The following is a 17118-nucleotide window of genomic DNA, read 5'->3' on the forward strand; positions in this document are numbered from 1 at the left end:
AAAGGTTTTATTAGAATTATCTGGAGTTGTTTCCAGCTTTATTTATTCTTGATGCCAGACTGAATAACCTTGCTATTAAATGTTATATCAATTTTAGGAAACTGAGGTATACACGAGAGTTGGAACTTAAATAGTGGCAACTATTTATTCACAACCAATACAAAAGAGTTACATGTCTGCACCTGTTACTGCCCTTCAAAGTAGTCACCAGTATTGTGTAGTGATGTGGAAGGCATAGTATACCATTGGCAGAGCCTGTTCTGTTGATGGTTGATGGTGTGAATGGAGCGGTCCACTGCCTGTCAAATCTCTGGAACAGTTCTGAAGTGAATGCCACAAAGTGGTTCCTTTATCTTCAGAATCAAATCAAAGTTACAAGGACTTAAGTCCGGGGAGTATGGTGGATGGTACAGTATTTCCCAGTCCCATTGACAGCACAGAGCTTGCGCTGCATGCGCCCACATATTGTCATGCAAAATGATGGGTGGGTTCTGCAGAAAGTGTTGCCATTTATTTTGCAAAGTTGGTCGCAAGTGGTGCTCCAAACACGAACAGTAATACTGTGCATTGATGGTCTGCCATGGAAGAACATAATGCGTTAGGATAACACCATCACAGTCGTTCACAAGAAGCACCATAACTTTCACCATACTGGGGCACTGATGCACTTTCAATTGTCGCAGCAACCCATAACGACGCATTCATAGGATTGGTGTTTCAGTTTTGGCTTGTACGATGTGGCCCATGTCTCATCCAGTGTTATGATATGGCATAAGAAAGCCTCTCCTTCGTGCTCATAGTGCTCCAAGTGCATTTGAGTGGCATTGTAATGCATCCATTTCTGCATTTCCGTCAAGTAATGCGGAACTCATCATGATGCAATTTTTCTCGTGCCCAGGTGTTCCTTCAGGATGCGAAGCACAATCGTATGTGCTAATCCGGTTTCATGGGAGAGCTCACGAGTCGTATGGCACCGATCACTGTCCACAAAGGTGGCGTTGGTCTCATCATTCTGGTGTGTGATGGAGGTAGAGCACAGATTATAACTGTGTTCAATGTTGTACAAATCTTGTTTTATTAACAGGTGTATTCATTCCTTCCAGTTTTGAATCATAGACTGACTCTGAATTTTGTCCAGAAAAACTTGTTACTGAATGTTATTTGTGATATGTGTATCTATACTCTCTTTCTGATAGATGCAAAGTAACTAATACCACTTTTATGTTCAACATGCGATGAGATAAATTTCACATGTCCCACCTTAAGCTTGATGCACTTTCATCCTTGTTGGACACATTCCTGAGATTTTATTGGTGCTTTGCAGCTTTAAATGCCTGGCACCTTTAACTTTAGAGGTAAAATAGCTTGAACATTGACATAAATAATAATGTCTTATGGAACTGTCAGCAGCAACTTTAGACCAACTGTTCTTGACATACACTGAATGTGTTGACTCCTCTTTTCCATGCTTCCAAAACTAAAAATCATCAAAGGAAATGAAATTCAGTTCTTCATACCTAAGCCATATTTCACATGCCAGTGCTAAATGTTCTGACAAACTTTTTTCTATAGGCTCTTTGTCATTATACAGGCAGCAGCTCAGTGATATGTTTCCACCAACATCCTCATCATGAGACCTTGTTGATGGTGTCTCAGGTTCTTCTCATAACTGAAATTTTTGCTGCAGAAATGACCCTGCAATGTTAAGTATTTGGCTTCCTAGAAGAGGTGCACCATGTTCAGCTTCCCTGTATGTCCCTTAGGGGCATGTTGCCTCAAGTTTTGTTGTAGTATTTGCCTTTCTGGACATTCAAACAGCTTAGTTTCACTCACGGTGGAAGATCCAAGTCCCTTAAGAACAAATCTATGGACGCAACTATGCTACAAGCAGAAAGCAAAAACCAAAGTGCATCAATTGAGTCTCCCCATTGCCAAGCATTGGCTTCACAACATTTCGGCTACTGACAGTAGCAACCAGAGTGAAGCCTCCAATTAGCTTCCTGTACCTAAGATCAAATCCTTAATGTGCATGGCTATTTGAATGGGTATCAGTAGTAGGTACTGGAGTGCAAATTATTTCCTACAGTTTACCTTGTTTAGTCAATGAAGAAACCTGGCTCTGACAGAAAGTTAAATAAAGTCCACAAGATTAAGGAGAATGGGACACTAATCTAAGAAATTAAAAATAAACAAAGGATGAGATCAATTATAGATTCTAGTGACAAAAGGGATAGTTAAAAGTGTTGATGATGCTCCAGTAAATGAAGAAAATAACCAAGGCTGGTGAAATAGATGCAAAAAGACGTGTACAAGAAGTAATTAAAAGTTCAATAACTGACTAAATACTGGAAATTATTCACTTAAGTTGGATTGGGAGGGGAGCAGTAGCTAAATAAAATGTACATGCAGTATAAACAATTCAAATGGAATGAGGAGAATAAACAGCCAATATTATAAGAGAACAAGGGAGTATGAACATTAAAGAACACAAAGTCAATATACAGCTACAACATTAATTTAAAAAAGCAAAGAAGATCTATGCTGAAGGAAAGAAATAATTATCAATAATACGTAGGTTGGAACTTAAATAGTGGCAACACTGCTGTGTAGACACTATGCAATAGAATCAACTATTGTCGCTGATAGCACATGTTGTTGACATACCTACCTTATCTCCGAGCAAATGGACTCACCCGTCCCATGTCACTGGTGTGCATACAATCAAGGGGAACCCAGTCACTAGTGAGCAAGCGGTCTAACGGAATGGTGTCACTACGTTTGTGAAACAGGAACAATGGAGTTGGATCAAGACTGAATGTACCAGAGGTTGTACAGCATGACAGTGTCATCAGGGTCTTCAAGATTCATGCAGGAATCAGCATTGCCGTACAGAATGGTGGCACATTGGGTAAAAGCCTTCAACGAAGGTCAGCAAACTGTGGCAGACATGCATTGGGCAGGTCATCCTAGCGTCTCTGAAGAAGAAGTGCACGCTGCTGCCACCTTAGTGGACAGTGATCGGTGCCATACGACTCGTGAGCTCTCCCATGAAACCGGATTAGCACATATGATTGTGCTTCGCATCCTGAAGGAACACTTGGGCATGAGAAAAATTGCATCATGATGAGTTCCGCATTACTTGACGGAAATGCAGAAATGGATGCATTACAATGCCACTCAGATGCACTTGGAGCACTATGAGCATGAAGGAGAGGCTTTCTTACGCCATATCATAACACTGGATGAGACATGGGCCACATCGTACAAGCCAAAACTGAAACACCAATCCAATGAATGCGTCATTATGGGTTGCTGCGAGAATTGAAAGTGCATCAGAGCCCCAGTATGGTGAAAGCTATGGTGCTTCTTGTGACGTGTGTGTATTGATGGACTGCAAGGACATAGTAACTATGGTTTTGAGGTCATGTTATTACTAGTATTAGATGATATGAGACAAGGATTCCCATGTGCCTTTCTGATTTCCAGTAGGAATGAAAGTCAAGTGTTGCCCTTTCCTTTTGCAAACATCATAGCATTTTTATACAATTTTTGTACAAACAGTAGGAATTTGCAATTCACATCTACAAGAAGCCACTTACGGGTGATACACTTGGCAATATATGGTACAGTAGTTCATAATGCAACATGCAGTTGTTACATAGTATAGGAATTTGAATTTACAGCATGTTTTTACAAAAATAATATATATTACAATCACCTCAGAATAGTACATAGTATAGATAGAAGAGTTAGGCCTACATTTAAGTATAGCTACATTTTAATATCAGTATTCATTCAGTGAGCATAAACATTTGAGAGTTAAGAAATGATTTTAATTCCCTTTTGAATACTTTACTTCTGTGGCATCTTATAGCACTTGGCAGTTTGTTAAACCGTATCTGACCATTAATCCAAGGACTATGATATGTTGTCTTTAGTTTAGTTCTGTTTCTGAAGAATCAATCTTTTTGCCTTGTATTAAGGGTATGCACATCAGAGCACTTAGTTTCATTATTTTTATGGTCCACAATGAATGTTATTAATTTGAACAGATACAAGGAATATAATGTTCGATATTTATGTTGTACAAAGGTTTCCCTACATGAATCTCTGTATTCTAGTTGATGCATGGTCCTGATTGTTCTTTTCTGCAGTGTTATGATTTTGTTCATGTGTCTATCAGCAGCACTACCCCATATCTCTATTCCACAATTAACATATGCAAATATTGTCCCATAATAAGCAGTTTTCAATGTTTGTTCAGAGACTAATTTTGATAGTTTGCTAATTAAGTGCAGTGAACTGCTGATTTTATTGCATACAAAATTGATATGGTCTACCCATCTAAGATTTTCATCTAGTTATATCACCAAAATTTTACATTTGTCAGTGTCTACTTTTTTGATGCCACTTATATTATCAATATCATTACCATTAGTTTGTTTGCAAAAGAACAAAAGTGAGGTATCATCTGGATAACTTAATAATTGGGAGTACAGAGGTGCCTCTAAATCATTAATGCAGACCAGGAAAAGGAAAGGGCCCAATACAGAGCCCTGAGGTACACCTTGTTTTACTGTTTTATAGTTGGATTGGAAATGTTTGATCTGATCATTAATTCACTAATTCATAGTTGTTTCACATTTTTATCTTACACTACAAAAGTTTACATGTCTTTTGTGCCTTTGTGATGCACTTCCTCCATTAACAACTCAGCTAATATGTATTTCATGACATTGTGGCAACTATTGGTAGTGTTCTGAGTGAAGTTACCAGTTGCCCTCCTGTCACTAAGACTGAGTCACTAAAGTGACTGCTCCAGGACATGGGAAGGTGTACTGATACTGGTCTGAATCAGCCTCACAGATTAATGACGTGGGCAGGGGTGCCGACTAGTGTGGAAGTGGATTTTAGTTGCTTTTGCATATCTACTTAGGTAAATAATGAACTGATTACCAAGTTCTATCTCAGTTAAATCATTCAAAAGCACTTGACACAGACAGAAGGGGCACATGGATCTCCTCTTGGATGAGATGAGGGGTCAGGGAAGAGGAACTGTCAGTAGTTTTAAAGTGCCTTTGGGAGTGGTAACCTAATAGCAACAATAGCCTATATACTAATATGATTCTCCTCAAAGATGGAGAAATACTACACCAATCATGCACTGGCCCTGATTGGATACAGGGCACTGGAATGGATGGATATTAAATTACTGAATATTTTTTAAACGATGACATGCTATTCTCACTTGTAGATAATCATTCATTGGTAGTGATTAGTGAAGAGTGTGTGCTATAACTAATTGAAACCCAACACAAGTCTTCAAAATCCATTCTTCTGTTTGTTTCATTACAGTTGCTGTGTCTTTTCCCTCCCCACCGTAGTTTTCCATATCCTATTGGCATCAGCTTTTCATCTTCTTACCTAAATGTTGTAATTGCCTGAATTTCATCATCTATTTTTTGTCAAAGTTTTGAAAAAGTGTCCCTGTATTGTTTATAATAACTCAGTTTCCTGTTCATAATATTCATAATGATTTCCATCATTAGTGAACTAGGTGCTAATTATTCTTAAATTCCTTAGTAGAAATCATTTCCTCTTTTCATTTTACTATTGTGATCACACTATGTTCATATCTATCTTCAACAGTCTGTATTTGAACATTTAAAAGTTACCTTGGTTCATTCTTCTCCTCACATTGCCCACTCAGAGATCATGCAGAGTGAATTGACCACCTCACTCCCACCCATCCCAAAGAAGAGTGTATTTGCAATTGGTAAATTTGGTGTTTGCTGTAATGAAGTGGTTTCTATAGTGTTCTGCAACTTCATGCTGTTCAACATTTTCTGGAATGATGCAACTTCAGGGGTGGTTTCACATCTTTGTCTGCTTATCCAATGCCTGACTATAAGGCATGATGACTGATACTATCTTGTTCTACACTGTGTTTTGGAAACAACATGTGTAAGTGTCACAAGTGTGTGATCTGTTCTGCTCGATTCTCAAATGTAAATTCATGAGACAGAATAGTATTCACATGTATGTATTTTATTCCTATTCTGTTTGTAGGAATATTTTTAATGAATCTGAAGGCTGCAGAATTTGATCCACAGTTACATTGTCTTTGCATAACACTGTCATCTTACTAGGTGTATGATTCTGATCATAGGCAGACTTTGATTATTGGTAGAATACTAAGATAATGCAGTCTACACTTTTGAAACCTATCCTAAAACAATGTCATGTGGTTGGGGCTCATAGCAAAGATGATGAACAGGGCATGTTGAATGTATACAGAGAAGGGCAGAACAAATTGTCGTATATTTGTCTGACTCATGTGAGAGTGTCACAGAGATGCTGTAGAAATGGAACTGGCAGGCACTTGACGATAGATTCTAACTACCCTGAGAAAGCCTACTTACAAAGTTTGAATACTCAAATTTAAATGATAAATCTATGAATATATTACTATCCCCTATATATTACTCCTGAAGGGATCATGAGGACAAGGTCACACTGATTGCAGTATGCACAGAGATCTTGAAACACTTGTTCCTCCCATGCTCCATAAATGAATGGAACAGAAAGAAACCCTGATAACTTGTACAATGGGAAATACTTAACATTGGTTTGTAGGGTGTGTCTTTAATATAGGTGTAGATGTTAAACCAGTTGATAGTTACTGTTCCCTTTTTTATTCTTTTAGTCACCACATGCACAATTCAATGTAGCTTTCTGGTTAATGCCGAGGGCACATTAAATGATACTGAAATGCACTACATTTGGGAGCAGAGTGCCCATGACTTTCTTACAGAAACAAAAATTGTTATGCTGCTGTGAATCAGAATGTCGTGGTGCAATGAAAATTCCAAATTTTCTGTATGCTCACCATGAATACCTGCACCCATTCTGGTAATGTAGAACTAATTTAACACCAGAATTCATCTGTTTACTGAGGTCAGCATTTGTAAAAGTGTCTGATTCAAATCATAATGAGGAAAAAATGAAATAAATAAATAATAAAGAAGTTCATTATTTATTTACAGAAACATAACATTTAGGTTTCTCTGTCTGTTATATTTAGCCTTGGTGATTTGGTAGGAGTTGGGCAATGTCTTGGTACTTGAAATGGCTTAACTTTTAACAAATTGAGAAACTCTAAGCCTGTAATAAATTGTTTGTCCCAGGTTGGCATTTAGAAGGTATAAAAATGAATCTATCATTTGTCTGAAGAATTGGTCCATTTGAACAATAGTCTTGGTGTTACAAAATTTGTAATTTGAAGTAATTGAACTTCCCAAAAGAAAACCAATGACAAAATCAACACAAAGTAATAAAATGACTCTTAGATGACTAATTATGAGTGCAAATTAAATCAAGTTTACACTTGAGAAATAAATAAGGTTTTAAGCATTTATTAACTCTTTTTCATCACAGACATGAAATGATCTTATATTTATGCATCTAAAATTATTTTAATGAAAGGTTAATTCATTGACCATGTATAAAGACATTACAGATTGCACAGATCTCCTAGCTAAAATTATCTATATCTACTTCTATACTCTGCAAACCACCATCAAGTGCATGGCAGAGGGTACAACCCATTGTACATGTTATTAGGGTTTCTTCCTGTTCCATTCATGTATGGAGCATGGGAATGATCAATTGAATGGCTCTGTGTGTGCTACTGTTCCCAGTGTTCCAGTAATTCCCAATATAAAAAATATGAACTTAATCACTTCTTATTGGTTCTCATAATTCAGTCTCTAACCCCAATCACCAACATCTCACAGAATGGCCTTGAGCATAACACAACACCTTTGGAAAAACAGCCCTGGGATGAGGATTAAATATAGTGGAGTGAAGTTAATATTCCTCCTGGACATACAAAATAATTATCATTGTTAATTGCAAATGGGGATTTTCGTTTTACAAAACAATACAAGTTTTATATATTATTTTCTTTTTTATTGTTAATTTTTAGACAAAAACACATTTGAAACATACATTTATTATACAGTAATTCCATCGCAGGGCAACTCATGGGGAAGATGATTCTACCTGGTAGCTGTTAGGCATCTCTTACATCACATATAAAGTTTGCAGCACAGGGAAGTGTTTCTTGTGTACTGAATATGTACTGGGAAAAGAGAAAGCAAACTTTCAGTATTTTTTCTTATCAGCTATTGTAACTGTTGTAAAATGTTGTGATATTGCAAAAAGGAATAAAAAAACATTGCTATTGGTACCCATTCAGTTGTATTCACTAGCACATGAAACAACAATGAAATGATAACATAATAAACCATAATATATACTAATAATAAAATTGTAAAACCATCGTGTCTGTCTGTTTGAACATATTAATCTGCCAAACTACTAGATGAATTTTCATGGAGTTCTTGCGAGTAATTCGTGAGTAGCATGGGGCAATTATAGCCTTTATTTCATCAAAATTGGATCACAAGGGAAAAAAAAAGATATTGTAAATATATAGTTATCATGCTAATCCCCAAAACTACTTGACAAATTTTCATGAGGTTTCCACTGGTTACTTGAACATAATTTCAGACAATGTATAGTCTTAATTCATCAAAATTGGATCATGGTAAAAAAATACATCATGAGCTACAGCCTTATTTAAAATCATTTTGGCCATCTGTTTGAACATGCTTATCTCCAAAACTACTAGACGTATTTTCATGGTGTTTTCACAGGTAACTTGAGTGTAGTTTGGAGCGAAATATAGGCTTTATTTGATCAAAATTGGAACATAGGAAAAACAAGAAGTATCATAACTTAAAATTTTATCTGACTCATCTGTTCAGCTTAGTAGTTCTGATGTTTAACACCAAAGAACCAATAGATGGTGTTGCTACTGTCTTTTAATTCAGTGACAGATGTATTTTTGGAAGTTTAATTTAGTGACAGAATTAAGTACTCCAATCTTATATCTGCAAATAAAACTAACAGTGAATTTTCTTGGCTAGGAAATATGGATTTACTCATTTCACTTTGTATATTAAAAACAATGACTTGTTTTGCTTCTTTTGATAGGTTTTATTTATATTATGCAGTAGATAAATGAATTTATTAAGTTTGGCATGTGACTTGGGTGCCTACTCATTACATTTTTGTGTTGCTCTATTTATGAATAAAAATGTCTAGAAAATAGTCATATCTTTCTGAATACACCAGAATGGTGAAAAGAATGAGGGCTATGCAGTTACAGCAATTCATTGAAGATCTTGAGATGAGACTGGCTGCAACTCAAGGACAGACAAGCTCTTCATTCGTGTCTCCAATGATACTACTTCATACACTGTATACAAGTCAGACTTGAGCAACAGGCATACTGTTGTAATTCATTACTTCTTTCCTATGAACTCTATTCACAACACAGTTTGCAAAGTTTCCACGTAAACCACTGAATGTACCTGAAAAATTATTTATTTTTATGACATATAGTTCAGGAGATTATGACATCATAAACTTTTAGATATGAGAAAAATGAAGTTATGCTGAAATTGGTGTGTAGTAGAACTTTAGCATCAGGCAGGATGTTTTAATTTAGCACTTCTTTACTACTAATGCTATTGGCAAGACATTTTAGACACTATCTACATATGCTACTAGATGCACCTGCAATATTATAGTACTTACAACAAATAGTTCAGGAAACTTGATTTCATAAATATTGAGGTGCATTAAAAATTACCTTTTAACTAAAATAGAGTGAAAATTACCCTACATCTACATCTACACCTATGCTGTGCAAACCACTTGAGGTGCATGGAAGAGGGTACAACCCATTGTACCAGTTATTTGGGCTTCTTCCCATTTCATTCATATGTGGAGCACAGGAAGAATGATTGTTTGAATGCCTCTGTGCATGCAGTAATTATTCTAATCTTATCTTTATGCTCCCTATATGAGTGATAGCCGGTTGCAGTATATTCCTAAAGTAATTATTTAAAGCCGTTTCTTGAAACTTTGTTGACAGATTTTCTCAGGGTATTTATCTATTTATTTATTTATCCATCTGTAGACAATAAATATTGTATGGATGTTGTCCAAAAGTACATGTAAATCTATGGCAAACAATCTGTGCAAAAGTAACATACAAAATTTCACATAAAGTACTACAAACAATAATACATACAAAATTGTACAAAAAATGAACAAAAAATAGTACTTGGTCATACAAAACACAGTAATACAACTTTTTGTACATGTATACTAACAGTATTATAACTGCATAGTCTGTTTGCCCTAAGGCTTTACTTTTGTCTTCCCTAAACAGGAAGTCCTTGTATTCAATACAATAAGTCAGTAAAGATTTTACCACACTCAACAGCTGCCCATCAGATTTAAAAAATTAACAGAAACTTAGGGGATGAAAGACAGTGTTTTCAGTTTTGCCTTAATATAAACATTATCAGAATCATTTATTGGCCTAAATAGTCATTTACCGAGTAAAAACATTGTTCAAGTACAAATTCTTTAAATTTTACTTTAAATCTGTTTTCATCTTCTAACTTTTTGATGTTGCCTGGCAGCATGTTGTAGAGTTTTGTACCCATATGGCTCATATGCCTTTGTGTGTGTGTTCTTTTTGTTCACTGAGTATGGAGTGCTGTGCTATTTCGCGCATTGTAGTTACACAAGTCAGTATTTGTCTGAAAATCTGCAAGGTGGGGACTAACATATAAAACACATTTGTATATATATAAGGAAGGTATTGTTAGAACTTTAAGCTTGTTGAATAAGGGTTTGCATTGTGACTGTGGATGACTATGTGTTATTATTTGGATAGCCCCCTTCTGTAACACAAAGATTTGTTTTAGTCAGCAAGTGGTGGAACCCCAAAATATTATTCCATATGTTGCAAGAGACTGAAAATAGCCAAAATATGCCATCCTGAGACCCTCTGCAGTACAAACATTAGCAATAATTCTAAGAGCGAAACAAGCCGAGTTAAGTTTCTGCACAAGTTTCATTACATGATCATTAAAATTAAGATTTTCATCTACATAAATTCCCAGAAATTTTGTTGATGCCACTCTGTCTATGGCCTTGTCACCCTACAACAGATCAAGAGTTTCATTTTGACATAGTTTTCCAAACTGCATATAATTTATTTTATTTGCATTTAATGTCAGATGGTTTGCACTGAACCAAGTGTGGACATTCTTTATTACTTGATCAGTAGTTGTTTGTAGCATTTGCGTTGGTGCACCTGTTATCACACTAGTGTCATCTGCAAATAGTATGGCCTTTGCTGCTCCATCTGAGATGTGAAAGTCATTTATGTAGACAAGGAATAATAAGGGACCTAGAATACTGCCTTGCAGCACTCCTATTTCCACTTTTTTTGCATCTGATGCTAAATTTATTTTGCGGTTCGAGTAATCTGACATCAGTCCTACAATCTGTGTTCCATTTTGTACGTATGATTCAAACCACTTTTTCCCTTTCCCATGAATACCTGTCAAGAGTTTTCCAGTTCAGGTCTTTCAGTATCTCTGTGACACTTTCCCATTGATTACACAAATCTGTGAACATTTGTGCTGCCATTCCCTGTATACATTCAACATCCCCTGTTAGTCCTATCTGATACAGATCCAACACACTTGAGGAATATTGTAGAATTGGCCATATAAGTGATTTGTAAGCAATCCTCATTGTAGATTGGGTGATTGCAATCCCCAGTAATCTACCAATAAGTCGAACTCTACCACCTGCTGTACCCACAACTGAGCCTATACGATCATTCCATTTCATACCCCTACGAAGTGTTACACCCAGGTATTTGTATGAGTTGGCCAATTCCAGTTTTGACTCATTGGTATTATAATCATAGGACACTTCATTTTTTCATTTTGTGAAGTGCAAAATTTTACATTTCTTAACATTTAAAGCAAGTTGTCAGCCTCTGCACCACTTTGAAATCTTATCAAGATCTGATTGAATATTTATGCAACTTCTTTCAGATGGTACTGCAGCATCTCCAAAAGCCGAATATTTATGCAACTTCTTTTAGATGGTACTGCAGCATCTCCAGAAAGCCCGATTTTACTATTAATTTTGTCTGCAGGGTGGTTAATATACAACATGAACAGCAAGGGTCCCAACACACTTCCTTGGGGTAGTTACCCCTACATCTGACAGTGACTCTCCATCCAAGATGACATGCTGCGCCCTCCCTACCAAAAAGTTTTCAATGCAGTCACAAATTTCACTTGATACTCCATATTTAAAATTTACACTTTATTTGAAATCAAGCAAGTAGTGAATACTGACAATATTTCAGACAAAAGTGATAGACGTATTTATTAGTTTGTTTTTAAATTAAATGTTAAGACTAGAGCCAACAAACACATGAAAGTAAAATATATGATTTATTCTTTATCTTTCCAAATTTCCATTCCATTTCATCAATTAGAAAGTTATGAAAGTTGAAGAATTTATAAGAGGTACAGTTATTGGAAGTGTAAAAGTTGTGTAAAACCATTCCATTTTATCTTGTTTTCCCTCGAGTAACTTCTTTTTCCCCTAACCTCTGCTCATGTCACACTTCCTGTTTCTTATTTCCTTGCAACCCGTCCACAGTTGTGGAGATATCTTTTAGAGGTTCAGTCAAGTCATGATTCTTATACACTGTCAACCTTGCTCTGTTTCCCTTTTCATACACAGTAAGGAAATGTTTCTCTTTCTTCTCACATGTTTGCAATCATATAATTCTGCATCTCAAGTTGTGACAAATGTATTTTTTGCCAAAGATTTTTTTTGTCACTTTGGCAATAAAATATAATAAAGTTCTGATTTAATGCTACTCAGAATCTATACCTACAGTTAAATTTGTTATGAATATAATTTTAAAACAATCATTTTATGTTGTTTTACAGCTATGGACTTTTTATCCCGTGATATCAGTTTCCATGGTGTAATGTTGGATGCATTGTCTGACAATATGGTCGATGATCTTATAGCTCTTGGTAAAGATTTTCAAAATGCTATTACTGAAGGCTCTGTGAAACCACTCATAAAAACTATTTTTAAGGTGGATGAAGTTGAGCAAGCATATAGGTATGTACCTAACAGATATTTTGATGTATTTTGTATAATATTGTGTAAAACATCATGTCCATACTTGTGCTATAAATTAAAGTTCTGTCAGCTCTCAATGATGATTTCAAAAATGTGTGTTTCTGTCTCTCTGTGTTTTCTGCAAGTATTCAACTCTTGAGTTTCACACATTCTTAGTACCAAAATACACTTCCCCTATTACTAAATTTTAAACTTATCCTGAACATTCTGTATGTCACCTCTCTATTTTCTGTATGAATAATTAATCAGTGTAGTTTTATTTGGTGCACTACAGGGTCATGTTGATGAGCAACTCTTCACCTAAGGTAGACAAATGCTGCACAAAACTGAGTCAAAGCTGACGTTGTGGCTGTTATTGTGACACTCATGGCCATGACCATATGTTGTTGCTCCTTCTTTACTGGTGCACATGTTGTAGCATTTGCTCTGCCAAAATTCGTCCTGCTTTTGTGTCTGTTTGCTGATTCAAAAAAAGGTTTAGACCAGGGCCTAATATTTTATTTTGATAGGTCAAATTTTTCATCGGAAGCACCTCTAGCAGCTTTTCTGGCTGATGCAACTTTGGGTGCATAACTTTTAACTTGGTCTCTCCTATAACAGTGGCTGATGGGTGAAATGTTGGCCCAGTTGCATTACATCCTGTTCTGCTAACCATTTATACACTGCCATGTAGTTCTAAATGCTTAGCCTCTGACAAGTGGCAGCTTGGGAACAGGGAGCTGCAATCATTCACTTCTACCGCCTTTGGAAAGGTCTTATACCCAGTAGACATGGAAAGAAACATTTAAATATTTTATTAACATACACTGAACACAAAACTGCAATGCTACACCCACACACACAAAATGAAAAATAAATAAATACATTTCCCCAAATCTTCCGCTAACAAATTCTGCAATATAACCACACAGTAGCTTCCTGACACCCAATAGCATATTGTAATTGATATTGCAATACAACCTAAGGCCTTAATTGTACACAACATAATACTCAATATTAAATATTCTTTCCTAATTCCTTGACATCAACTCATATGTTATTACATGCACTGGTTGTGCATGGGTTTTGCTCACACCCTTCTTCCTACTGCCATTCACTTTCTCCATGGTTGATGGTGATACTTATGCCCATGCATCTGGAGTGCCTTGAAATGATCATAGGCATTCAGTGTGAACTGTTTTTATATGAATCGGTAATTTAAGTTTGATGTTAACAAGTGATGTCATTTCAGTTACCTGATATGGTCCCTCCTAACAAACATTTGGACTTACTATTCGGGATATAAGAACTCCATAACACTACCCACTGTCTTGTCCCCTGTTGTGTTAATTTTCCCATGTGGTTTCCTACCTGCACTTTATGTTTCAGGGCTTTGGCATTTGGAACATGCCTCCCTACCTTTCCCAACATTTTGGCAAAATGCTTAATATATACCTGACCTTGTCAAATGGTGAAGGCATCTTCCTTCCAGTGGTCCTTCAGATTATATGCTGCCACAACAAATGATAAGTACATACACCAGTCATTATGGTGCGAGTGCATGTAGTGATCCAACATCCTACCAGTAGTAAAAAGCATATATTTCATTTTACCATTAGTCTGTGGGCACCATGGACTTTCTTAATTCCTCACCCGTAACAAATGACATATTAGTTCTATCAAAAACAACATAAAATTCGTCCCTTGGTCAATTATTATGGTTTCTGGCCACAAAATTTAGCAAACAGCTGTTGACCAATGCTTGTGCCACTATTGCTGCTTATTGATTACGGATAGTGATCAGTTCTTTGTACTGAGAAAAGTGATCAAAAATAGTCAACACAAAACAGTTCCACACGGAAGTCTGGTTACATGGTCCAAGGATATACATCCCAGTCATTAGAGTAGATTTAGTCACTTCTGGCAACCTTTTCAGTGTTTGCAATGTTTGCTTATGGCTCATATCTGCTCATTGTCCACTTTGAATACAATTTCTTACATACTAGCCCACATCTTCTTAACACTCATTGACCAGTAGCATGCCTTTCCCTTCCTGTTTGTTGTTCTACAGCGTTCATGGCCAGACAGCATATGATCATGTACTTCCTTCAGATCTTCTTCCTTCAGCTTTGCTGGCACTACCATGTGTGACTTCAGTCTTGTCGTCTTACATAAAAGGCCATCACATACAATGAACTGAGGCTGTTCCGTGTACAGCTTGCAGTTGTCATCATGAAAATACATAATCCCATTGAACAAGCTGTGTCTTTCCTTTCCTGTTGTAGAGTAGTTCCTCTCCACTCTATTCGACTGCTGAGCAGCATATGATGAAAGATATTCTCCACCATTTACTACCTGATTCAAAACACACCCCAGTTTCTGATTTGAAGTACCTCATGAAGCAGAAACTTTTTCTCATAGTCTAGAAAAAATTAACACTGGACTTTATGTTAATGCTCTCATCAATTCCTTGAATCTGTCCTGGCTTTCCTTTGCCCTCATGAACTTCATGCCTTTCTTTAATAGCTGTGTAAGTGGCCTCATCATGTCTGCAAACCCTTATACAAATATTTACACTACTGGCCATTAAAATTGCTACACCAAGAAGAAATGCAGATGATAAATTGGTATTCATTGGACAAATATATTATACTAGAACTGACATGTGACTACATTTTCACGCAGCTTGGGTGCATAGATCCTGAGAAATCAGTCCCCAGAACAACCAGCTCTGGCCGTAATAATGGCCTTGATGTGCCTGGGCATTGAGTCAAACAGAGCTTGGATGGCGTGTACAGATACAGCTGCCCATGCAGCTTCAACACGATACCACAGTTCATAAAGAGTAGTGACTGGTGTATTGTGATGATTCAGTTGCTCGGCCACCATTGACCAGACGTTTTCAGTTGGTGAGAGATCTGGAGAATGTGCTGGCCAGGGCAGCAGTTGAACATTTTCTGTATCTAGAAACGCCCGTACAGGATCTGCAACATGCGGTTGTGCATTATCCTGCTGAAATGTTGGGTTTCGCAGAGATCAAATGAAGGGTAGAGCCACAGGTCGTAACACATCTGAAATGGAACGTCCACTGTTCAAAGTGCTGTCAATACGAACAAGAGGTGACCAAGACGTGTAACCAATGGCACCCCATACCCTCACACAGGGTGATACGCCAGTATGGCGATGACGAATACACGCTTCCAATGTGCATTCACTACGATGTTACCAAACACGGATGCGACCATCATTGAGTACACCATCGCAGGTGCTCCTGTCTGTGATGCAGTGTCAAGGGTAACTGGAGCCATGGTCTCCGAACTGATAGTCCATGCTGCTGCAAACGTCGTCGAACTGTTCGTGCAGATGGTTGTTGTCTTGCAAACGTCCCCATCTGTTGACTCAGGGATCGAGATGTGGCTGCACTATCCGTTACAGCCATGCGGATAAGATGCCTGTCATATCGACAGCTAGTGATACTAGGCCACTGGGATCCAGCACGGCATTCCTTATTACCCTCCTGAACCCACCGATTCCATATTCTGCTAACAGTCATTGGATCTCTTCCAATGCGAGCAGCAATGTCACAATACGATAAACCGCAATCGCGATAGGCTACAATTCGACCTTTATCAAAGTCGGAAATGTGATGTTACGCATTTCTCCTCCTTACACGAGGCATCACAACAATGTTTCATCAGGTAATGCCAGTGAACTGCTGTTTGTGTATGAGAAATCGGTTGGAAACTTTCCTCACGTCAGTACGTTGTAGGTGTCGCCACTGGCGCCAACCTTGTGTGAATGGTCTGAAAAGCTAATCATTTGCATATCACAGCATCTTCTTCCCGTCCATTAAATTTCACATCTGTAGCATGTCATCTTCATGGTGTAGCAATTTTAATGGCCAGTAGTGTATAACTATTTGCCAGACTCAAGAACGATTGTAATTCTTTACTAAACCTAAGAAACGGAAAATCTTGCAGTGCCTGTACTTACCTTAGGTTGTTTTGACCACTTCAGTACCAGTTA

General features: G+C 37.1%; 1 protein-coding gene across 2 annotated transcripts in view; it reads left to right on the plus strand.

The window, feature by feature from the left end:
* LOC124545218 (fatty acid synthase-like) overlaps positions 1 to 17118 on the plus strand; it is a 435708-nt gene that overhangs the window by 294015 nt on the left and 124575 nt on the right. For both annotated transcript variants that reach the window (XM_047124086.1, XM_047124089.1), the window contains exon 28: positions 12912 to 13092. In XM_047124086.1, the coding sequence (XP_046980042.1) occupies positions 12912 to 13092 (181 nt within the window). The remainder of the gene's footprint in view (positions 1 to 12911; positions 13093 to 17118) is intronic.

This window comes from Schistocerca americana, chromosome 8, assembly GCF_021461395.2.
Source record: "Schistocerca americana isolate TAMUIC-IGC-003095 chromosome 8, iqSchAmer2.1, whole genome shotgun sequence".
Lineage (NCBI taxonomy): Eukaryota > Metazoa > Arthropoda > Insecta > Orthoptera > Acrididae > Schistocerca > Schistocerca americana.